General features: G+C 40.9%; 3 protein-coding genes across 4 annotated transcripts; 2 read left to right on the forward strand and 1 right to left on the reverse strand.

The window, feature by feature from the left end:
• The first annotated feature begins 1,167 nt into the window (after positions 1-1,167).
• On the forward strand, positions 1,168-3,038 carry srd5a3 (steroid 5 alpha-reductase 3). Of its 2 annotated transcripts, XM_053848780.1 has the most exons (6): positions 1,168-1,257; positions 1,361-1,437; positions 1,619-1,758; positions 1,855-2,034; positions 2,104-2,229; positions 2,643-3,038. In XM_053848780.1, the coding sequence occupies exons 1-6, from the start codon at positions 1,255-1,257 to the stop codon at positions 2,900-2,902; spliced, it is 786 nt and encodes a 261-aa protein (XP_053704755.1). In that variant the 5' UTR covers positions 1,168-1,254; the 3' UTR covers positions 2,903-3,038. The 2 variants fall into 2 exon arrangements, with proteins under 2 accessions (XP_053704755.1, XP_053704745.1); XM_053848770.1 differs by having other exon boundaries at positions 1,196-1,437.
• A 347-nt stretch (positions 3,039-3,385) lies between these two features.
• tmem165 (transmembrane protein 165) lies at positions 3,386-9,173 on the forward strand. Its single transcript, XM_053867641.1, has 6 exons — positions 3,386-3,702; positions 4,035-4,260; positions 4,341-4,516; positions 4,999-5,181; positions 5,265-5,370; positions 5,715-9,173. Exons 1-6 carry the CDS (start codon positions 3,556-3,558, stop codon positions 5,789-5,791), a joined length of 915 nt encoding a protein of 304 aa, XP_053723616.1. The 5' UTR covers positions 3,386-3,555; the 3' UTR covers positions 5,792-9,173.
• Positions 6,448-24,065, reverse strand: clocka (clock circadian regulator a). The gene is given in 22 exon segments (XM_053867627.1): positions 6,448-8,250; positions 8,651-8,822; positions 9,461-9,621; positions 9,701-9,850; positions 9,913-10,071; positions 10,318-10,416; positions 10,517-10,825; positions 10,904-10,979; positions 11,691-11,838; positions 11,919-12,025; positions 13,491-13,573; positions 13,671-13,789; positions 13,870-13,986; positions 14,087-14,177; positions 14,237-14,326; positions 14,387-14,478; positions 14,551-14,699; positions 14,853-14,912; positions 15,715-15,805; positions 15,882-15,965; positions 19,483-19,542; positions 23,830-24,065. Coding segments are annotated over 19 exon segments (2,364 nt in total). The 5' UTR covers positions 15,735-15,805; positions 15,882-15,965; positions 19,483-19,542; positions 23,830-24,065; the 3' UTR covers positions 6,448-8,088.
• Positions 24,066-24,875: the final 810 nt, after the last annotated feature.

The raw sequence follows: 24,875 nt of genomic DNA on the forward strand, positions 1-24,875 counted from the left end.
ATATATATATATATATATATATATATATATATATATATATATATATATATATATATATAAAATTTTAAAAAGCTTGACAAAAACAAAAACAACTAACAATTGCCACCATTTCTTTTATATTGCATTATTGGGGGAGGGAAGGCAGATCATCAAACAGTTTTGACCTTCATTTAAGTAATTTGGGCCCAAATAAGTTTCCCTCCTGGTGTAGTAAAAAGTATTCAGAACCAGAAGGAAACAGGAAACGGTCCCTACTTCCTCAGACAGGATACAGTGCTCCTCTTAGAGACATCCTGCAATCGACAGCCTCAAAGAGCTTCCCGCCTCTCTGACACAAACAGACGTCTTTTCCTCTGACAGATAGCTGACTAGACCTGGATGGGGGAAAACACATCATGTGTGAGTAGAAAGCTCAGCAAAAACCCACATTCAGTCAGTCTGGGCAGAAATAAGGTGCACATTAGGAGGCTGCCATGCAAAATGAAATAGCATGTACAGACATACAATATACTTGGAGAGCATAAACTATATTCGTTTTTAAATCAGGCCTTGATGAAGGGCAGTGAGCAATGATTTGTTCCTGTCATCGACTGATTTATCAGAATCTAAGCATAAATAAAAAGTGATGGATATCGAAGGACAAAATTACAATTTGGTCTTCTTCGGTTAGTTACTTGTAATAGTAGCTAGGGTCCACTAGATGACGCCAGTTCAACTTTTAATATTTCGTCCTTAACAAACTTAAATATATCTTATTTGAACATAACATTTGCTGTTATTGGTTTAGTAGGACATGTAATGACTATCGCTCGATCATTTTTGCTGATACATAAATATATTGTATTGCATTCAAATGTGCTTATAATACTCAGTCACGTCTATGTTAAACGATATTTTTCGATTTGTTTCTAACCATTGTATTCAAGTTCGATGTTTTTTCATTTCTACATCCGTATTTGAAGCAATAAGGGTTGCGAAGGGGTCTGCACAGTTGGCCCAAAAAAAGCATATATAGCATTCTGTCCACCGAGGAATATAATAAAGTCAAAGTATGAATACTTCCATTTACCGTAATAATACTTCAAACACTGCTGAATTTCAAGTCAACGCCGACTGACAGTTTTTCTTCCTCAAGTCTGTGTGCGCGACATGCGGAACTAAGGGTTTAGCCGGACCCTTTTCGATGTGACGCAAAACAAACGCAGCCCTCTCTAAAATGATTCTCTCGGCACACTACAGTCTTATTGATATCATATGGTCAGTTCTTGCGTCGTCTTTCCTCGTCGCTTTCGTTTTGCATAAACTATCCGTTCTGCTCCCTCCAAGTTACCAAAAGTCTCGCCTGCACCTGTTTTTCCAGGATCTTATAAGATACGGGAAAACCAAAGAGACTTTGAAACGTGACTCGTGGTTGCGTGCGTTTGACGTTCCTAAAAGGTAACCGCTGTGATTGTTCGATGTCTTGCCTATCGTCTAGTCCATTTCTGTCCGTATACCTGCCTTCCAGTCAGATACATTCTCTAATTCACTTTTGACATTTTAGTGGCAAATATAATATAGTTGCCAAGAAGTGAACCTGTAAATACGTCAAGTATTCTCTCTCGTTCTTATATCTCAGGTGGTTCTGGCACTTCTACTTCGTGTCTGTGGTCTGGAACGGATGCCTCCTGGTTCTGACATTCCACAACCAGTCATACCCCAAATGGCTCAGTTCCCTGTGCAGCGTCTTAGGAAGTACATCCAATGCAAACGCTCATAGTAAGTTGTTGAGATGAATCCTTTTGAAGTCATTTGGTTTGCTGATAGAAATACTTTCATTTTCATTGTGGTTCTCTTTGCTGTTCTTATTCTCAGGTCTGTCCACTCTCCTGGTGCAGTTTCTGATCTGGATTCACTCTCTCAGGAGGCTGCTGGAATGCCTTGTTGTCAGTGTTTTCTCTCATGGGTCCATGCACATGGCGCAGTATTTGTTTGGTGTTGGGTATTACGTCATATTGGGGCTGACTGTGCTTTCCTCAGATCAGCAGACTAAAGGTTGGACCCAATTGAGATTTTCCAAATGCATCTTCATGTTATACAATAATGTGTGTTTCATCTTTGCAGGGGATGATCCGATACGCTCACTGCTGCACTGGTACCATGTTATTGGCATTGTACTTTTTGTAGTTTCCTCTTGGCTCCAGCATCAGTGCATGGTCCTGCTGGCAGGGCTTCGCACCGGGAAATCAGGTACCTGTATGTGATTGTCGCTCTATTTATATGTACGAGTGCAACTAGTATTGAACTACATGTGCAGTACATGGTGGATTAAATATTTTTGCTTTGAGGTTTTCTAATAGACATATGATACCATTGATTTGGAACTGTGTAATGTATTTGGAACTGTGTTACCTAGAAAACATTTTATGTGATCTGTACATTTGACACATACTTTCTGAGTTAACGTGTTAGAATAAAGTCGTAGATGTAGGGAACACTTGTGTAATGACACTGTAATGTTTTTTACTTTTAATATTTCTTTGAGCTGATCTCAGCCAATTATTCACTGTTTTTTCCAGGTGAATAGTTCAGGATTCACCGACTTTTGTCAGCATGGTTTTACGGAACCATGTGTTGATTCTATTTTCTGCTGTGTCCTACAGGATTGGTGGAAACCCTGGCTCACAAAGCTCCACATGGCGGCTTGTTTGAGTGGGTGTCTTGTCCTCATTACTTGGCTGAGTTGCTGATCTACACATCATTCAGCATAATCTATGGAGGCCAGTCCCTTACCTGCTGGCTTGTGGTGCTTTATGTTTTCTTTAACCAAGCACTGGCAGCACAACTCTGTCATGAACTTTACATTACCAAATATAAGTATTACCCAAGGAATAGACGAGCATTTATACCATTTTTGTTGTGATAATTTGATCATGTGTTTTTAATTTTAAGTTTTAATTTTAATTTTTTTGCTCAAAGTAAAATAATGTAATCCCTAGGTAGGGAAGCATGATGTAATGTTATTATTTTATATTATGTTGTTTTGTCCTTTTAAGTATTTCTCCAACACCTGAATAAATGTTTCACTTATACTGTGTCATTTATTTTGTAACATAATTTCCAAAATAGTTTTCATTATGACTAGATTATTTGGGTATGGCTTTACGCATGGAGAGGAGAGACTGGCATCATAATCAATAATACAATATAGTAAACAAACGTCAATCTGAGAAGGTTTTCTTAAGTCAAAGAATTGTTGCTCTCGTTGTTAGTAGGAAGTCACCGCAGTCATGAATGGAAGCGTAAGTGACATTTGCGCGCACCAATGGAAACGCTCAACGGCGTTTGCTTCACAGCCAACCCCTGCGTCATATTCAGACTGACCAATCAGCGTCGACATCAGGAAGTCAATGCGGCAGCACGGTGTTAAGTTCCTCTTTGGGTCGGTCTGCTCGTGACGTGTAATAAGCGAGTAGTTCGACAAACGGTGCAGGTGACTAACATGAAGTTTGCAAGTTTCGTCTCTCAGTGATTCGTGGACAAAGTAGATCCGGTCGTCGTCGTTTGGCAGTGAGAATGCCTCGCATGGTCGGTGGTGGAGGTGGACGAGCTGATCGGAATGTGAGGAGGCTCTTCTTTCTGCTAGCCGCTGTGTTGCTGTGTTCGCTCGGAGTTGCCGCCGTGCCAGAAGAGAAACCAGTTCCAGAGAAGCTCCCACTGGAGGTAATGATGCTTTCCACTTATTTTCAACTGTGGCGGTCCGAGTCGCTGACTGCATGGGGCTCCTGCTTCCTCGAGCTAGAAGCTACATGCTAACGTCCGCGTTCCGCGTTAACATCAGTTATCAGCGAGTAAACAGTTGTTTTCAAATGCTCACGAGACGCGTTTCTGTCAAGAAAAGTGGATCAGCATAGTCGTAGACAGCACAGGCTATTTAGTATTGGTCACTCGTTTCCAACAGTTTTCTTGATCGAAAATCCCCAGCCAAGCTTCTTTGTGCGACTTGTGAAAAGCATATTTTAGGACTGTGTGCCATCAATGCTCGTCTCTTGCAGAAAGCAGCGAGTCCTCACCCAGAAGGTCCGGTACTTCCTGAAGATGGCCAGAGTAAAGGAAACCTGGGTTTCATTCACGCCTTTGTGGCCTCCATCTCAGTTATCATTGTCTCCGAGTTGGGAGACAAGACATTCTTTATCGCGGCGATCATGGCCATGCGATATAACCGGCTCACCGTCCTGGCAGGTGCCATGCTGGCTCTCGGGCTTATGACATGTCTATCTGGTGAGTGGGTGCACTTGTAGAAGAGAAGCATGCTGCTGTATTCCGCACAATAACACTGATTCTTTTTGTCTCATCTCCAGTGCTGTTTGGGTATGCAACCACTGTCATCCCGAGAATCTACACATACTATGTGTCTACAGCTCTGTTTGCCATTTTTGGTGTACGGATGCTGAGAGAAGGGTTGAAGATGAGTCCAGATGAAGGTCAAGAGGAGCTGGAGGAGGTGCAGGCAGAGATTAAGAAGAAGGATGAAGAGGTAGGTCTCAAGTATGACACAACTGTGTTCATGTTTGCAAAACTGACGCTTCAGGATTTGCCGTGTGCTGGTCTCTATATTCTCTTAGGACAGAACTTTTGTTTGTTCTCCTGCTTTTAGAATAAGAATCAACTGAGAATACAGCTTTGCCTTGAGCCTGACTCGGTAGTGTACATTACCATGCGTTGTAGTGTAAATATTAACTCTGAGTTGCCGTTGGTTTGGAAAGAGAAACTGTCATGAAGACCTAATGAGTTGGTCTCAACCTGCACACAGTTACAGCACTAGAATGAAATTCAAGGCCACCACAGCTCTTCCTGTTCCTAGTCCAAATAGGGGGCGTTCCTTGATACAAAAATAAAAAATAATAAAAAAAAAAGCTGCCTGTCTGGAAACGTTGACATGTCTTCAGGTTTGTGAAGGGGCCCTGCTGTATCTTTTGCTCTCTAAATAGACTGTAAACTCTATTTTGTCTGTTGCAGCTGCAGCGCTCCAAAATGGCCAACAGCTCTCCAGATGTGGAAGCTGGATCCGGGGTGGTAGCGCCGCAGAGAAAGTGGCACAGCATCATCTCCCCAATCTTCATCCAGGCCCTCACACTCACCTTCCTCGCCGAGTGGGGCGACAGATCACAACTCACCACTATCATCCTAGCAGCTCGAGAGGTGTGTTGGCATCGCCACACGTAGCTTAGCGATTCATGATAATACTGGTTGATGCTAAAGTAACTCTTGAATGAAACCCTCAGGATCCATTTGGAGTTGCAGTTGGTGGAACGCTTGGACACTGTCTGTGCACAGGACTGGCTGTGATTGGTGGAAGGATGATTGCGCAGAAGATTTCTGTCAGAACAGGTAACTGGATTTTTGTCCTAATACGCAACACAAAAGTGTGTTCACCCGAGTAGACTGAAGTGCAAGTTGCATCACTGCTCTATTTTTGTTCATTCAGATCTTCCTTCTGCTCTGTCAGTATACTCAGTTATATTATGATCCACCTTTATGCCATTTTTTTTGTCGACCGCTTGTCCTTGAGATTCTCTTAGTACGAGCATTTCTTTAAAGTTCTTCATTGTTCTGTGGATGCTTTGGCCACACTGGGTCAATCATGCTCAAACTAAACAAAGAACCAGTGTATCTAAGTCACTGCTTCAAAGAACCACATGACTGAACATCTGTGCTTGTGTCTCCTGCCGCAGTGACCATCATTGGAGGGATTGTGTTCCTGGCATTTGCCTTCTCTGCACTCTTCATCAGGCCAGAAGCTGGATTTTAATTGGACACTCTGTTCCCTCTGTACATATGTTTAAAACATGGATGACTTGCAGTAGAAAAGCTAGATTTTTGACTGTACAACGTGTCTACCGAAAGCCGAAATCTGATCTCTCCTGCCCTCCTCCCTACAAGCCTCTGTGACCTCCAGCAATTGTGTTCCTCGGTCTTTGGGTGAGGCCTCTAAGCCTCACGGGAAATGTAGTGTCTATGTTCCAGTCCTTGTAGTTCAGAGAATCAAAGGATGTTGTGGAGCAGAGGCATTATGGGAGAAGGTTTTTAATTCTCCACAGATGTTATCTGGAGGTTGTTCTGATCTCATACAGTCCTTTCTCTTCTTGGTTTTAAATGTGATTGAGATGAACAGAGGCCAGAAGTGTTCACCAGTCACTCATGGGTTGATGAGCGTCTGTCAGTATTCCAGCAAAACTGCAGTTCAGAGGTCAACTCCAGAGGACTCCAACTTCTCTGCAAATGAGATGAAAGAACTGAGAGCACTTTCGCTTTTCAACCAAATTAATGAAAGCTCTTTTGGGAAATCGAGCCTGCAGTCTTTGGGACTTCAGCAATACATCCTTCCTCCTTTCGATGGGTTCTCCTTTCCCCACACTGGTTTGATAACATGTTCTATAAGCTTCTGTCTTCAGCTGTTTTACTTCAGAATCCACTCATCCCTGCTTTGGCCCAGCACCACCTGCTATTCTTAGGGTTTCATTTGCCTTTTATTTAAAGTGTATTTATTGAGTTCCTCTTAAAGCAGAAGTACTGTAGAAACAATCCAAGAGCTCGCTTGAATAAAGCGATGAACATATTTTTGTAAGCGTCTAAGAAACGATGTGCTGTCAGTGCGTGACACGCAGGGCAGCTCGGGACTATTTGGACTGATGTTACTGGTTGATTTTTACATGCCTAAATCTAAAAACTCAATAAAATCCTAAGTGTTTCTTGTTTTGGTTGATTAGCGCCCTAAACCGTGCCACATAACAGATCTGCTCCCTTTTCCTTCTCTTGGTGTTTTGAAAATAACATCGTCCTTTAATCCCAATCGCAATGTGTAATATACAAATGATCAGTAGATGGCAGTATTGTTAGCAAGGAAAATAAATGCCATTCGAAATCTAAATAATTAAACCATTTCTTTTCCAGCTAAGTCAATGCGGAAGTAATGCTGGTCAGGTTATACCTGTATTTAATAGAGAAGCTCTGTCTAGAATAAAGTTACAATGGTACGGAAAAGTTCTCCTGTTATGCAAAATGGACGCGCAATGTGTTCCAAAATGCAGGACGCAGTAATATTCATTTGCACTTTGAAAAAGGTCAGAATAATACCTAATCTAATCTAACCCCAAACACCTAATATTTGACACAAATGTGTTTATTAATAAGACCAAATTACATGTGTTGTTCCTCTGAAATGTTCTATATCCTGATTCCGCGAACATGGAAAGTTGGTGGCTGTTTTATTGAAGCGTGATGAGAGACGCAAGCATTCCAGCAGTGTGTCACACATGACAGCAAATCTGTGAAGCAGCCAAAGGTTAAGAGTTAAACAATAGAACTTACTGTATGAGTTACATGCTGAGGGAATCATTGAATAGCTCTGTGGTGGACACAGTAACAGACAGATATTCAATATCATATGCAACATGAAGATCTGATTGCAATACGGTTCCAAAATGTAGATATGGACAGAGATATTTCATGGATTATACTGCTGCTTTTTTATGGACTTGACAAGGACAATGAAAATATATATATTTCTTTTCTTCTGTGACAGCGCCATTCCAAACAGCGAACAGTAAAACTGGTGGAAGGAATCAGCCACTGTTCAATTTTCTGATATTTAAAAAGTCAATAGCCGCAAACAAAACACCTTTCCTCAGAGGCACGATATAAAATATCACAGCTTTCTTTACAACCTATTTACAGTATATATTACACATAATGAACCACATCCTTATAAAATACTGTGACCCAGGAATATTTTTTTACAATAGAAAAAATGAAAATGTAACATTGTTAGCTTGTCTGCAGGATGTCTTTGATGTTCACATGAAGGCGCTTCTGTTTTGACTGAACAGCGTTTGACTGGTGGCATGGAAACACTGGATACACTGTGTGTGGAGACGTCCATCTTAGTGAAGAGTAGTCCCTGTTCAAAGACACGTCTCAATCTTCAGCAGTTTAGTGCAAGTAATTCCTTTAGGAAAAGGGAAGCAGAGACTCTCCACTTGTGTTGCTCGTCTTCTGAAGAGTCTTTTTCTCGGGTTAAAATTGCCCAAAACCTCATTGAGCATGGAACTACTGAGGCTGTGCGGCACAGTGGTCCGATCGAGCGTCCGTTCTGTGAGGAACTAGTGGCTGCTTCGGTTGAGTGGTGGAACTGAATGAACCCTGTTGCTGTAGAGGGAAAGCCGACAGGATCAGCTGGGTGGACTGGTTCCCATGAAGCAACTGAGGACCCTGAAATGATGACAGATTGGCTTGATCGTGGGATCTTTGACACCAAACACACATAGCAATTCTAAGACAAGTGTCTCAATGGTCATATTTATGAATGAGGCTTCCAGAATGCTTTGCAAGTGCTGCTCCTCTGGGTTCCGTTACTGAGCCTCTCTCTCTTTTGTTCAGTGCGGTCAAAGACTAAGTATTCGTATTACAATCTGGTCTACTTCTCTAAAAGCCTTCCAACCAAACTGACGGTGGAATAATGTGAACCTTAAAATGGAACAGAAAACTCAAATAGTATCCAACCTACAATGGAATTTCCGTGACATAAATGTAGCTGGAAGAGTGTTTAACAGTCAGAGGTGTCACTGGTTCATTTATTGTGGGAATTAAAAACAAACTGATCTGCATTGACCTGCTGTTCCTGAGTCGGCTGCTGAGAAATGCCAATGGTCTGTGGCTGACCCTGCTGCTGTGTGAACGCCGTCACCACCTGTCCCATTAACATAGTGGTGGGGACCATAACGGCTCCACAAGCCATCTGTCCAGTCACTAGCTTGGTCAACAGCTGGGGAGCAGCAGGAAACCTGTCAGTCATGGCGGAGGGAAAAGAGAAGTTGCGTCAATCTGCATGAAACTCATACACTAACAACCAGTGATGGAATGCCATGTTACATATTAACCTATCTGCATAAGACATACAGTGCCAAAGTATCAGGTAATGCATTGACATAGAAGAGGAAACTGAGGCAAACATTAATTTGATTCAATAAATAGCCTCAAAGCTTGAAAATCCACAATGTCGATCATTAAATGTGTCAGTTTGCTTGACGGGAGAGTTGCAAAACATGTTTTCAGCGCAGCTTGGAAAAATGTACATGTAAAGTAACAGGAATTAAAAATGTAAAATAAAAACTTTTGAACTGAATACATCATACAAATGTTTTTGACTACACTCTTCAGAGTATCTTCAGCACGTCAATGTTTCTTTAAATAATCAAGGCTGCTCTAAAATGGTTGAATTTCAATTTTACAACATTAAATTACAATAAATTCAATTAATGTTTTTGTTGTAATTAATTAATCGTAATAATGTTGTAATTAATTCACCGTAATTAACCCATTAAAGTCCCACCACTGATAAAACTACTTGATCCTAGAATGGAAGTCATTTATGTAAGTCACTTAGATTGAGTGGTGTTGTGTATCTCTGACAGCAACAGACCTAAATGGAGCAGCTCGGTCCAGAGCAGGAGTATTGGTTCCTGCATTGTGGGCCATGCTGTTGGCTATCTGGAGCATGTTCGTAGGGTTCTGCTGGGACAGCATCATGGTGTTGTAGAGTGGGGCTGGAAGTTGTTGTGGCTGCAGACTGGCCCCTGACCTCTGAGACCCAAAGCAACACACATTAAGAACAACACCAGAACACCTTAAATGAGATGGAAGTACAAACACATGGTCTGACCTGCAGCTGAGTGGAGGTCTGTAGCACAGCATTCGGTTGCAGGCTGTTACACTGCAGCGGCCCTGCGGCGACCACCTGACCTGGCAGGCTGAGAGTCCCTCCGTGCTGCACGGAAGTGTTCACTCCCACGGCTCCTTTCTGGACTAACATCTACACCAGAGTGTCAACGTCAGCGCACGAATGATAGCAGAATTTTGCAGGTGAATTCCCACCTGCAGACTTTGTGCTTGCACTTTCTGCAGCTCTCCCTGGATCTGCCGCAGCTCGTCCTGCTGCCGCTGTATGTTGTCCTCAATCATCTTTGTCCGCTGCACCAACTGCTCCTTCAACTGCTGCATTGCTTCTATCTGGCTGGAGAACTGCATCATTGCCTGGAAAAAGGTAAAATTGGGGAACTTTCTAGTATTTGATGTAAGACTCGTATAAAACTAAAGAACAGCCCATCATTCCCAAGCAGTTCAGTTCTATTACTTGACTATTATTGAGCAATAAATATTCAAATTACAGATTATCAACATACAACGTTTTCATAGTCATTTTAGTAACGCAAAGGGACATTGAATCATCAAGTAAGTACATAATAAAACAATAAAATGCAAATGTAGCAATTGTTTCACCTGACTGGTCTGAAGTGGTTGTTGCTGCTGCTGCTGTTGGAAAGGCTGGGAGACCAACGGCAGGGTCGTGTTCTGGCCCGTGTTTTGAGAACTCATAGACTGAAAGAGTAACGCAGCCAAACAAACTCTTAACTCTCATCGTCCCAAGATACTAAGAATACATCAGATAAAATGGCACATTGCTTGCCTCCTGACTGACCTGGCTGCTAATGGAGGACCTTCGCTGTGATGTCACCTCAACCGTGGAGACAGACTGGCGACCTGAGGGGCTCCGGTCTGTTTGTGGTTTCATCTGTGACGCTGGGGGAAGATTCAGTTCTGATCAGAAACAAGACCATGGCTGGTAAGAGGAGCATAAGAGCTTACAAGCAGGGTCGGACTTGGGCGTGTGTGAGGATTTCCGTGAGCCACGAGACGATGCAGAGGGAGTTCTGCTGTGGTTGAACCTATCCAAGGCTTCTTTCAAGCTGGAGGTGTTCAGCTGACATTCAGACCCAGACTCTTGAGACTGCTGAGGAGAGAGAAAAATCTGGTTCAAATCTGATCTCCTGCAAAAACCAACCACTTGAGTCTGATTGGCCCTCACCTTATCAGCAGTGTTTTCCGGTGGTGTTTCTTTAACACCAATATCTCTGCGCTGCTCCGCCCTCACTACGCTGTAACTACAGGGGAGAGATGTAACCAGGAAATTATAACACTTCTGTGAGTTACAAGTTCATCTCAATTGTTTAGTCATCATGAGTTATGTTTCCTTAAGAAATTAACAACCTATTGTAATTTAAGAATTTAACATTTTCCTTTGAGTGTGTGTTTCCGTGTTGCCTAAACCATAACTGATGGAAATAAGCCCTGCATTTTACTGATGCACCATGGCGTACTCGTACAAAGGTCATTGTTGTGGACCATGACTGCAGCAATAGGTATTTTCTTAAATGGCTACAGTAAATATTTAATTCTGGGAACCAAGCCTGAAAATTTCCTCAAGATGAACAGAAATTATGGGATTAAAACACAAGTGTAAGAACATAGAAACACAGATAAAATAAAGATCTGCACGTAACCTCTTCAGGTCATTATTGTTATAATCCATACGATTTGGCTCTATATTGGATAATAAAACTTCACCTTTGCTCAATTTTTTTTTTTGAAAAACAAAAAACGAGAAAAAAAATGTCCTGGTACAGCAAGGCACACGTTATTACTATGACTATTTCTACTTGTGGTAAAACATGTCACATTTTGCTGCCTAATGAAAGAGGTTGTACACATTAAATAGTTGTAAACTTTTTTGTTTTTGTTTGGTAATGCTGTCTTTAATTGGCCATGCCATTCTGTTTTCAGTGAAGACACAAGAGAGCAATTCTTCTATGTACCTGACTACACTGTGTGTGCAGACAATAAACTCTGGCCTGGAGTTCCACTGGTGGTAAGTGATGTAGTAGTGGGTCTGAAGCCAAATCCACTGCTGCCCTTTGGTGAGAAACCTGTAATAGCAGGAAGTGCCTTTGCCATACTGCATCACTGTAGACAGACAGAGAAGAATGAATTTAACCAGAAACAAGAAATCTTCTTTCCACTCAATATTAAGTGCGTAAACGTACGATGTTCATGGCACTTTGCGAGAGAGTCCAGGTCGTCCACATGATAGTAGTCATAACCTGACGTGCCTAGGACTTCAAATGGAAGATAGCCAATGATGGGTGGAGCTCTAGACAGAGAAAACACTATTGTTAAAAACGTATCTTCGAACATGCAATGTTGGGGAGACATAATCTAAGCGTAGTTGAACTACACTGCTGAAGTACAGACAGTGTGTATCTTGGATATATGCTGCATTCCACTTTTAATGGAAGTGGGAGGTCAGAGCTGAGAACTATGTCACAGCTGAGTTACGGTTACGGACACAAAAGCTATTCTCATGCGTCCAGATATAAGACACATTTTCATGATGACGCGCTCCATTTGCAACTAGAAAACTGGCTGGATGAAGAGGAAACATGCAATGTGCAGAATGTGTTGGTTTTTTTCATTGTATTTCTGACTCAAAACGTGCATTTTCTGTTTACACTCGGGGAAGACATCTTGAATTGTGTACTCGGGGTGGTGAGACCCTCTGACAAGGACATCCTTCATCAGGTGACGCAATTTCTGAGTTCTGAGCACAAATGGAACACAGCCATACGTGTTGACAGATGATGCTCACATTGATTGATCCACAGCTGAGTTAAATGAGTATTTCTACTTTAGCACTAATAAGACATTTTTTGAAGGGGCAGAGATGTAGTTTGTCCAAACTGCCACCCGGCTGAAGTCATGGACGCTGATAAGACGAACGACATGGTGTGAGTATAAACAAACTGTACTGTAATCGTGATGGCTACAGATCGATTGTCATGCATACACAATTTGCCTATGTGTTTGCAGATATTTTAAAACTTATTTCTGTATGTTTTGTGGTTGAAATGGACAAAGGCATATCCATCTGACCATGTTCGTACACATCTGCCACTGACCACGGGGTGTGGTACACTCTGCAGTGGGTTATTTAGCACCAAAACAAGCTAAAGCAGAAAAAACAGAAGCGTAAGGGAGGATTGTGCTGAGCTGCTGTCCAACCAGGGCAGACGGAAATGATTTGTGTGTTCTCGATACACAAGTCTCATTTGTTTTGTTTTGTAAATGAACCTTAAAAGTAAGGTCAGTGTGAATAAGAATTAAATAAAGCACACAGAATTCAAAGACGTCACAGAGGGAGAAGAAGATCCTTTCACATCAGCACCTGAAGAAGGGTGTGTGTATATGGTAAGACATGTGACCCAGAATGAAACACATAATTTCAGAGGAATTTAACAATCTTCCACCGAAAATAAATATTGGTGTAGCGACACTCGTCTTCCCAGAGAAATTCCCCATTTAAATCATACAAGGTCTTCAATTGGCTGGCAGGACGTCACAAAACGCACAAAAGTGTCAAATGAATTCTCAGAAATTCTCTCCACAATGCACACAAATTTGACTATAAATTCTCATAAAGGTTTGATTCACATGGCCTTAAAAGAATTGAAGGAGCTTGCCTGTAAAAAGGCAGAGCACTTGGAAGTCTCCATTAATGTGATCAAGCTTCTATGAAATGTCATTTTATGCTGCTTGGAGGACACAAACAGTGAGTGTACCTGTGGTCAAGAAATAGGAACTTCCACTCTAAACTGTGTCTTGAGGTAAATTCCTCGTTTGGCTCTTCTATAGTGCACATTTCCTGTAAAAGAGAAGACAGTAGAAAAGTTGTTTTTGCGAGGAACCTTTATACAGTAAAACACAAAAAAGGACATTTAAGAACTTTCAGTGGGTCTCACCTTGATAAACTGTGGTTTAGCTAACCTCACAGTTGCAACCAGACATACTCGTTCCTCGAATGCAGAGTGCAGCGATCGCTGCAGCATTCCTTCAAAACCATTTTGGGGACAGTTAGGCACTGACGGAGGTGAAGACAGAGACAATTAGACTGCAGCTGATCAAAAAGTTGTCTCAACAATGTGGTTCTGAGTGCAATACCGTTACTTAGGGACACAAAGTTTCCGATGAATTTCACATATTCATACACTGGGGGCCCGTCGTAATCGACCGTCCCTCGAACCATGTGGCAGCAGAACTCAATTTGATCTTTAGCTGCTGAAAACATTCAACCATTTTATGTTGATGCGATGATGTTGAATGCAAACTAGAATGTTCACAGCATTACTTTTGACATATTCAGGTGCCAGCATCTCACCTTCCATGATGTGAGAAGACAAAGCCTTGTAGACGTCTGAATGCTCCCCAGTGGGCAGGAAGTTTTGCAGGTTTTGATCCACAAGATCAGACTGCAAATAAAGATATAAGGACTTGCTTTCGCACGGTACAAGAGGCACAACATACTCACAGGAAGGTGCTCCAGTAAGGATGTGACGTTCTCCGACACATATATGATATTACCATCAGTCATAATAGCAAGGAAGAATCCATCTAATGCCTGAAAAGAAATAGATCACATTAGATTTTGTTTAACTGGTCAACATGTCTAGTCTCCCACCTCCAGCATCAACTGTGTGAACTCGTCATTACTAAGAAAAGGCGGTTTCCAGTCTTGTTGGATCACTTTTGATTCTGAATGTGCAGAAATGTCTGAGACGGGAAACAAAACATATCAGTGGGTATGAACAGCGGGGAAACAGCACCACAGTCAGTCACCTTTACCTTGGTGTTTCTGCAGAAAGTCAATACTCTTCTGCAGAATGGTCAACTTGTCCATCTTGCCGGTGTCACCCTGCATCATGGCACCCAGCTCTTTGATCAGTTCATTAAACCGATCTCTCCGTACCTTCTCTGAGTTGTTTCGCAACACACTGTTGGTTTATTCCAGAGCAAAAAAAGAAAAAGACTTTCCTTTCAATGCAAAACAACTGGATGCCCATCAAACAAATCAGATTAATTCATTCATTCAGTGTCTATTTCACAGATGTTCACTTAAAATGGTAAGTGTCTTCCCAAATACCCACCGTTTTGCTTTATCCTTTTCATCTTCATCCATTAACCCATCAAATTTGCTGTTGTCATTCCTGCAGACAACATCAGCAGTTGGTTACTAGATGGTTATGTTTTTTATTTTGCTGACATTTCGAGGGTTGCACCAATGAATCAATAGGCCGATAGATAAGTGCTTTATGACGTCATCATCAAAAATCATCATTGTAATATATAGTTAACCTTAACCCACATTTCCCCCAAAAACCCACAGTTCCCATTGAAGGAACTGAGCCAGACAACCAGGCACCATGTGCAGGACTATGTTTGCAAAACGGACAGAAGAATAGCAGTTCACAAAACTTGCAACAACGAAATTAGCCATTAGATTATTGGGCAAATTTGACCAGACACTCACAAACCACCAGACCAGGAATATAGCCGTTATGTCAGGATGCTACGTCTGCAGGCTAATGCTAGCTGTAGCAGGCATCTGTTATAATATTTTCTTTTTTACTGTCATTTGAAAAGTTGTATTATTTCGTTTTCTGTTTCAAGCAAATGCTATTGAGTAGATGGTTAAGTTAATTTAAAAAAAAAAGAAAAAAAGAAAAGTGTCTATTGTAGTTACTAGGAACAAATCATCAAAAATCTGCATCATCCTGCTGGATTCTCTAAAATGAATGGCCAATATTGTAGACAATACTGTATGGAATCTGACCGTCATGCCAACGTGACATAAAAAATAAGGGCTTGAAAAGTCAACTAAACAAGCCATTTACTGTGTCAAGTGTCAACCTCGAGGTTGACGTGAAGAGCGTCTTCATAAACACTGTTCACCTAGATACTCTAGAATGGTGTCTAATCTCACAGGCAGCAAAGATAATGGAGACTCACTGGTCAATGCTCGATGTCATCTTGCTCCTGTTCAAGGTTGCGGAGTTCGGGAGGGGTCTTTTAGTCGTGTGGTCGACATTTGTGAAGGGACCTTCGATGAAGGAAACCACAGAATAAGGAATTCACAAACAGCTACTTTCTACAATAAAACATTCCGACACTCTTACCTTAGTGACAGATGATCAGGAGAAGTTATTTAAAGCAAAGACTGGTTGGACCAGGGCTGAGCAATTTGCCATTCCATAGATGGGCTGTTAAGTCAAAAGGCATAGTTAAAAACAGAGTTATGAAACTGTTCATGTGGCTAGAGCCGTCTTTTTTTAGAGTTTCTTGATAACAAAAACAGAAAAAAAGAAAAGAAGTTAAAAAAACAACCCATTCTCACTCCTACGGCGTGATATATTGACAAAAGAAAGCGGACTTCCTCCTCCTTCCATCCTCTGCTAACATGCAACACAGAAGGCAGCCTTGGGCGTCAGCATAGGACGCAATAGTCCAACACCTAACAATCTATTATACAATGCGAGTGACAAGGGATTCTACTGACAGACAGACATAAACAAATGCATAACTTTTATCAGCATAATACATACGATTTTTCTGAAGTCTGATAACAAAAGTATCTAGTGAACTGTTGCACAACTTCTTAAAGAGCTACCACTTAAAAATGCAAGGATTAATAATATCCCATTATTAATAGGACGAAACATAATCATGTGATGGACCAATTCAGGTTCTGTTCTGATGGCTACTTAATTATTTTTCTTTTCTTTTATTAATGAAAATGAAACCATAGAATAAAGGTGTAACAGGTTAACATCTACTAACTCCCACTCCTAAGGTCAACTGATAGCAGCACTGGTAGCTGTTGATGTATCTAGTTTCCTAGTAGATATGTAACCACACCGAGGGGGAAGCATCGCAGGACCAAGTAGGCATTCAGCTTCATTTTTTGTCATGATTCATTTTTCTATTTCTACAGTGTTTTCTTTGTCTCTGTAGCTTTGATTATGTTGTTGCTTTGTCTTTAATGTTTGTCTTTAATTTTGTATGCGCTCATAACAACCCAAATTTCCCCATTGTGGGAAGAATAAAGGCAGTCTAATCTAATCTAATCTAATCTAAACATAGTTGCACATAGCTTTTAATAACTTAGCCAGGATATGTTTTGGGGGCGGCACAGTGGACGAATGGATCCCGTCACACTGAGATGGTCCCAGGTTGTGACAATTCCAATTTCCACCAAATCGGGGTTTCTATGTGAAATGTGTCTGTTGTCCCTGATCTTGCATGATGTTCCTCTGGGCACTCTGGTTTCTTCCCATCACAACAATCCGAGGTCAAGTGGCGTGTCTAAACAGTCTGCTGTGTGGTGAGTGGTTGTCAGTTCATATGTGCTCTGCGATGGACAGACGATCTGTTTGTGGAAGAAAATGAATGTCTCTGCTACTTTTCTCTCACAGCTAACTAAAATGGCAGTTGAAGAAACACTTACTGGTCAACGAGTGATGAGACTTTGACAAAGACACCCGCAGGCAGCATGGATGGCTTAATGAATGATTGGTGTGTTCTAAAATCATCCGGCTGACTGAATCTGATTTGGCACAAGCATGTTTGTAGTGGGCAATATTATTCCACCACAATATTGCAGAAAATAACTTTTTTTGTGAGTTGCTCAGAGAAGAACATATAGCAAGAATGATAGTAAAGAATGAAGAAGGTGATACTGCTGACAGAAAGCAGCATCGCAGCATTGTGTAACAGGGAGCGCAGCACTTGTATAACTGTGATGTCATGTGTGCTTCGCTGACCTGCTGGCCCATTGACCTACTTTCCTCCTGCTCCATTATAAAATAATCACAGCCATAAAGTAACTTAACTTGATTCATGAAACCAAAAACGAAAAGGTATTGTAGCTGCTTAGCCCCATTATATTAAAGCTTGAAATAACGACATTTAAGGGGACTTCTGACGACGCAACAGATTATTGCAATTCCTGAAAGAGTGTGCCGCAGCATTTTTCATCATCCTGTGTACAGCAGCACAAATGAAGACCTGTTGCTACACAAAGTAACAAGTGGTCATGTGCATCGCAACATATGAACCCAAATGTGTTCACTATACAACCTAATCTGCACACTGATTGACTCCCAAGAAGCTCATCCCTACAAATGTCATGCTAACTTGCTTCTGCAAAGTTCACTTCAAATTGGAAGGATAGGACAGCTGACATGAAAGGAGATAAATGATATTTCAAATATTCAGCAACATCCAGCTGTACATAAATGCCAACAGCTAATGCTTATTTAAAAACACTACAATGGAAGAAATATACTGATGTAGAAACTGACAGAAGAGAAGCTGGGTTTCCCCCCATAGTCTAAAAACATCGACTATCAAAGGAGACATCCAATATTTCTATGAAGCCGGCCTCATTCTCAACTAACTGAAGGAATATGAATTATTCATAATTCCTATTGGTCACTATGAATTTCTTAACGATTATATTATATTATATTAGATGGCCTTTCAATTTCGTTCCACACTCAGGCGGAAACGTATCCAGTGGGTCAGTCAGGAAGTCATATGAGGTGAAGAAAACTAGTGTCATAGTCAGGACCAGGGACCAAGATCAATACCAAGACCAATGAGGAGAGCAAGACCAAGGCGGGGACCAAACTGAATGTAGAGCAAACTACTAATGAAAGCAATTCAGTTCTTGAGTTACTTTGAAAAAATGGCAACTGTTTCTTTCGTGGTGTGAAATAAATGTGCGTGTCCACATGACTTTCTGTTTCCAGCTGGATCTTGGTCTCTGAGCACTCTTGACGACAACACTTGTGAAAATGAAAATCCTCTGTGTCACGTCAAATTGTAGTCCCGGGGGTCTAATGCGGCCAGACTGCCTTCCCTGTTGGATGTCACCAATCACCTGGATATATCCTGTCTGCATTGTGTGGTATGCAACATTGAAAGGAAAGGGCCTCCAAGGCAATTCTGTCATGATTCTGTCAAAAGCTCTTGTTTTTGACAATTCCACTCCCTAGTTAACAGACTGGAACGCTTGAGTGGGTAGGAGCAGAGGTTGTGGGACCTGTCCAGTGGCTGTGTACTTCATATCCTAGAAGATCAGGAACACAGCCACGAGCCGCCATGGATGCCAAGTGGGTCAGAGAAGTTCAGAAGGACAGCATGCATTTTGTCAACAACACTCACAGCCGCACTAATTTTCATCCACTTCTGCAACAGCCCACTTACATGTTGTGCATGCCAAATAAATAAGGTTATTTATGCAGAGATACAGATGTTACCAAGACAATTTATAAGGGAAATGCTTGAAAAATAACAAATAAAGAATGTTTTAAGTCAAAATTAGTTTTAAACTCATTCATCAACTCCCACTGTGGTAGTGAGAATCTCAAGAGCATAGACAGTGCACATATTACATTATCTGATAAATAACCACCAAATAATTCCTTGACTGTACCACAGTCTATAATTTCCTAGACTGTGGCTGGACAGGTGACATGGTGAGAACATAAAAACTTGGAGAGCTGCTCCACATTACGTTGGGAATCTAACCAAGGACTCTGTTTTGCTTATGAATGAAGTGAAACCATTTTCATGTATCGATTCATAAAAATAATTGAAAACCAATGACTTGCAGTATATTTTCAGAGAATGACAATCACAATAAATGTATTACTACTGTTATTATTATTATGATTATTATGATGATAAAAGACAACAGCGTAAAGTGTCTCTCACCTTTCATTTTGCATATCTGTCGCAGGAAGAGGAAGATCAATCTCAGCAGGAAAGACTTCCCTAAAAGTAAATAAAAGGCAAACTTTTAACTTTTCTCTGATCAAGAATCTATCACCATAAACATGTGAGTCAGTGTGACTGTCTCGCTGGACTACCCTCATATCTCACCCTCACTCAAACACTTGTATAACTCTTCTGTTGGAGTTGTTTTGACCGCAGCAAACTATTATTAATGTCTTTGCCCTTCTAAGCACAAATGAATCCTGTGTCTGTACCAAAAGATTACAGTTGAACCATAATACGGGTTTCAAAATTATAATTTGTGCCTCACAGTCACACAGAACTGATGCACCACAGAAATATGAACAGTATCTTAAAATCTAATGAATGATTCATTTACGTGGAGCAGATTGAAAGTTTAAATAAAACTTTATAAAAAAAAAAAACTTGGACTTCTGTTGTGATACAAGAGACTAAAGACATCAGAACTCCAGCTTTCTAACGTTACGTAAAGGAACACAAAATGGACCTTTAACTACGCATGCAGAAATAAAGAAGAGAAGTATGGGGAAGTATATATTCTGGCATACGTTCACCAATCAAAGAATAAAATACCAATGAGCACCAGAAGAACAGTGATCCCTGTCGCTGATACATGTCCATTCTGGACACATTTCGGAGAGAAGAATGGGTTTGCACTCCCAGAATAAATGGGTGTTTTGTGATCTGTCCAAGGTAAACTTGGCAGAGTCCAGCAGGTAAAGTGGCAATTCCACATGGTCCAGATGGGTCACACTAGCATCAGCTGTGATCATGTTTCCCATCCTTGTACACTGAGTTAAATTCCACCTCATGGCAGTCAATTGCAAATATTAGTTTACTTGTTGTAGGCCCACTGCGCTACTGATTCATGCTGACTGCAGATTCCCAGAGAATCTGATGACTCATCATTAATGTTTTGTATGGAGATTGCTGTACATCGCTGACAAGCAGCTCACAGAGTGTGACCAGAAGAAGATTGATACAGCGAACTGTCTTACATGTGGATGGTCCAATTCTTGTATGAACCTGTGTGTGTGTTGGTTGAGAGCGTGACGCACTGTGCGAGGTAAGACAGTCAATTGTATTATTCCAAATGCTTCGCACACTTGGCATGTTTAAACTTGTCTGTGTCAAACACTTCAGTGCAGTGCTGTTATCCTCAGGGCTTTCCTGAAAACTTGATCCTGAGCTAGTTGTCAGGGCACCTAAAAGAACTCCAACAACTCCCACTAACAACATGTATATCCTTGCATAGGTGAACCAGAGAAAAACCCACAAGATGGTACAGACAGGCAAGATTCATGCAAGGAGCCTGTGACGTCTTCACAAGAGGAACTCATGAGGGCTTGACGTAATGCACACAGCAACAAACAAAGACCACAAAAATGTTGACTCCTGTCACCTTCATTGATGAAGAATGTTGAGGCTGGACCTCATGGTCAATATCAGTGTTGTGATCAAGCAACTCGTGTCACTCTGCACTGCACTGTTCACTCCTCCTTCATCTGCACTTCCAGTACTCTGGTTTAAACATTAGTGTTCTGAAAGGAGATATGACTTGATATGTCTACATGCAAACCAGCAGCATTGAAGAAATTGGGTTGTGCTTTTTGTGTTATTTAAAAAAAAGAAAAGTGCGGTTGAGGTTTTCATCAGCGTCCCCAGTTGCACCAGTTCTGTTTGATAATGAGCTGGCACGATCATAATTTTGGTCTGACTAATCAGATGCTTATGTAGGCAAAAATATAGGACTTTAATATGAGTATATGCGGTATGGCATTCATATCCTTTAGTGCATTACTTTGTATTAACAAATAGGAAGCTTCTAGCCACATTATATAGAGCATTAGGTTACGGGCAGGCCAACAGTTTGACACATTAAAATATGTCTCTGCAAAACTGAGCAGAAGAACGCTCGTGCATTCATCCAAAATTCACGTGCTGGTTTAGTAGGCACAACTGTGGTGGTTAAAATCTTCCCAGAACAGCAGGTATGAAATGAGGTATGAAAATAGTCATATTTGCAGAATAATGTTGCCAGTTTACAGAGAAGCATTTGCACTGAAAGAAAAGGAGAAAATCACCAGAGAAGCAATAATCAAAAAGTTGGATTTAAATAAAAAATGAGTACACAGTAAAAAGTTAAAAACTGAAAATGAAAAACAGAAAGGAATCCATATGATTAATAAGGACAACATATTATCTTCAAACAAGCTATAAACCATTTGTACAGTCATTAACACAGCTTGAGAATGACTAAGTGTGTGAGAGGAGAAACCAGCGGTGAACAGCAACACTTCCAGGCAACGACTGCTTTACTCAGTTAACGGAAGTGAGGATCATAATAACAGAAAGGTAAGACTTCCGATAACCTTTCCCAGCAATGGAACTATCAAAACAATTTACCGAAGGACAGGCAGACAGGTGTGAAAACAATGTCTGCTGCCAAAATGAATAACCAACCAGAGACTTGGGGTACACACTTGCTGCCAGGCCAAACACCTGCCAAGTGTGTTTTTATGCTTCATGACAGCTGCGACTCGCAAGATTGCGCCACAGGTTAGCCAAGTATGATAGGAGAACAGCAAGATATAATTACAGTTAGAGTGTATTGACCGTCATGCAATTTCAAATATTAAGGGATGTGAACACAACAAATGCTTCACAGAATTGACCTTATAGCACATACGGCATGTGGGGATGTGCGTATTTCTATTTATTTATTTAAAGTAATGTTCATCAAAAGGTGCATTTTGAAATTGCAGACTGGATGTTTTTAATATTGAATGATAATTCCCAACATTCCATTAAAAAGGTATGTTGACATTTGACTTTTGCAGGTTATAAGTATATTTAACTCAAATCAATACAACTAAAAATTGTGTAGTATGTAACTTAAAAAAACACATACACAAAAAAATGCAATAGACATCAAATAAAATTCTCCTAACATATATTGTCTTTCCTAAGTGATCAGATCTCACATACTCAAATAGTAGCTCTGCATAAAATTTAAATTGTAATGTTAAAAAGTATGTTTGCAAAATGACTCGCTTGAAACACTTCATTTCCATTGAATGAGCAACAAGGACTCCAAAGTTGGGTGATGTGCAGTGGCCTGGACTCCATTCCGCTTTAGACTGATACCAAACATCAAGCATTCAAAGAAACTTAATATAAAAATAATTAAAAAAAATAAAAATTGACTCATCAGACGTGGCAACACAGCTTAAGATCAAATCAATAAAACAACTTCCATGACTCAAGAATTGTGCTGACTTACAGTAAAAGAGAAAAAAAAAATTATAAAATGATCCTCAGAAGGTGTGTGATGAAATGAAACCCCCGGACCACCGTGGCACTAAAGTGGCAATACTCCACAGTTAATAAAACTGTGGCAATTTCATAGAGAAGCCATAAAACAAAGTCTATTGATCAATAACATATCTAGCTACAACAGCTAAATATGAATTATTTCAGTGATTTCATTGGAGGTTATTTTTTAATGATGACATGTGTCACATTTCTTGGCGTTTCTGATATACCTTTCGCACAGAGAAGCAGTCTGAATTAGAAGATGCAACCAGCAGTGAAATGTATCACAGTTTGATTTACAGGCACTGAGAGTGAGAGATCTGGGAAGGTCAACAGATCTGGGAGACCACATGAAGACCACTATAAAACTATATGTAAACTCTCTAGTTCCCTCGCTGATGGGTTTATCACAAACTTGAATTGGTAATTTGTTTCACTTTACTGACAGAAAATGACTCCTTTCAATTCACCTTTTGGTAATAATGAAAAAAAGGTTGAAAATGAAAAGGTACTTCCACATTCACCAACGAAAGGCATTTATTTCGACACTGCCATGAGCGTTTGTCAGCTTATTAAGATGCTCTGAAAGATCCCTTCATCCACAACGTAAACATGATCTGTAATCCTGGAAAATATCAGTCATGAGACACACGGCAATATTGAGGATGACAGGTGCATTTTGCAGGTGCGTTCGAGTTATCAAAGAACTGTGGAAATGTAAACCACCACAAATAGGTTATAGAAATGAATGACATCAGCAGACAGTAGATATTACGTACAATATGTGAACAGGAGAAACATTCGATGAGTTTTGCGGTGACAGTACGCGCTGTTCTTACGGTCCTCAAGTCAGGCTGAACCCAGCGACCTCGCAGGAGCAGCGCCGCTTGACAGAGAAGCGACCGGCGGATGACAGCTAACGTGCTAACAAGCTTGCGCGTCAAACAAACAACATAACAGGAAAGCATCATTTTTAAAAACCGTACTCACTATGGTGTCTGACAGCCACGATCGGGGCAAGAAATATCCGTTAATATTCCACGCGACTGATGACTTTAACAACAAGCAACGTCTCGTCTGCTCCGGTGTGCGTACAACCTACTTTTCGCCGCAGCTAACCGGCTAACGCGCTGCGTTAGATAAGAATGTGGGTCACTGGGCCCCTGCACGCGCGCCAACGAGCTGCAGCGGAACTGTTCCGTGAGTACACGATCGGAGGAGGCTCAAACTCGGGGCAGCCTCTGCCAGCATAAATGTCACGCTGACCCCGGGCTCTTAAAGAGGTATGTCTGGAGCGACACTGGTCCCACAACTGTTACTCATCTAAACTGAGTGTAGACATTCTCTTTCTAAATGATGTAGCATCAATAAACTCAGATTTCATTACAAAGCTGCTTATCAAGTGTAATGTAGTGGAGTTATTTAAATGTAAGTTTTATGTGAGTGATGAGTCGCGAGTCCTGACACAGACTCGACTCGGAAAGTCACTGATAAATGAGTGGGGAATAATCGTGTCCTGTACAGCAAGTCTCTGGGAGCTCGTTAGAAGAACAATATGTTGTTTCCATGGATAATTGAGTGACGCACCATCGTCGGCGTGCAAATCACCATGGCAACGATACACTTGTTTCTACTGTTATTGTGCATAACAGTGGCATCTACAGTTGAAAAGGGAGATTGCAATACTTCGCAAAATCCTTCTGTGTATGAAGAAAGCCAAATGTGTTTGTTGTGCATTTTAACTCAGTAAAGGCTGTTTAAGATGTGTCATTCATTCCCTTGAGAATTAAATCTCAGTCTTTCTATGTAAAATGTGACGTTTTATTAATACAGTTTAGTGACCATTTCATCATCCAACCGCTGTTTCACACATCCATCAAATTTAATTGATCCAGTACTATGGTGTAATGTTCATTTTAGATATAATAGATTGCATTATTTGTTTATTTGCACTTTTTTTTTTGCCTTGCTTAGTCAGCCTCCTCCACCTCAGTCGGTCTTGATCACCCTGGACGGTCACACCTCTTCTCTTCATG

Source organism: Synchiropus splendidus, chromosome 1 (genome assembly GCF_027744825.2).
Source record: "Synchiropus splendidus isolate RoL2022-P1 chromosome 1, RoL_Sspl_1.0, whole genome shotgun sequence".
Lineage (NCBI taxonomy): Eukaryota > Metazoa > Chordata > Actinopteri > Syngnathiformes > Callionymidae > Synchiropus > Synchiropus splendidus.

Bases quoted from the DNA above. Each gene is read 5' to 3' on its own strand.
- srd5a3 (XM_053848770.1), top strand. From the start codon at position 1,217: ATGATTCTCTCGGCACACTACAGTCTTATTGATATCATATGGTCAGTT. The intron at 1,438-1,618 runs GTAACCGCTGTG...CTTATATCTCAG, and splicing joins GCGTTTGACGTTCCTAAAAG to GTGGTTCTGGCACTTCTACT. The intron at 2,035-2,103 runs GTTGGACCCAAT...TCATCTTTGCAG, and splicing joins CTCAGATCAGCAGACTAAAG to GGGATGATCCGATACGCTCA.
- tmem165 (XM_053867641.1), top strand. From the start codon at position 3,556: ATGCCTCGCATGGTCGGTGGTGGAGGTGGACGAGCTGATCGGAATGTG. The intron at 4,517-4,998 runs GTAGGTCTCAAG...TGTCTGTTGCAG, and splicing joins TTAAGAAGAAGGATGAAGAG to CTGCAGCGCTCCAAAATGGC. The intron at 5,182-5,264 runs GTGTGTTGGCAT...TGAAACCCTCAG, and splicing joins TCATCCTAGCAGCTCGAGAG to GATCCATTTGGAGTTGCAGT.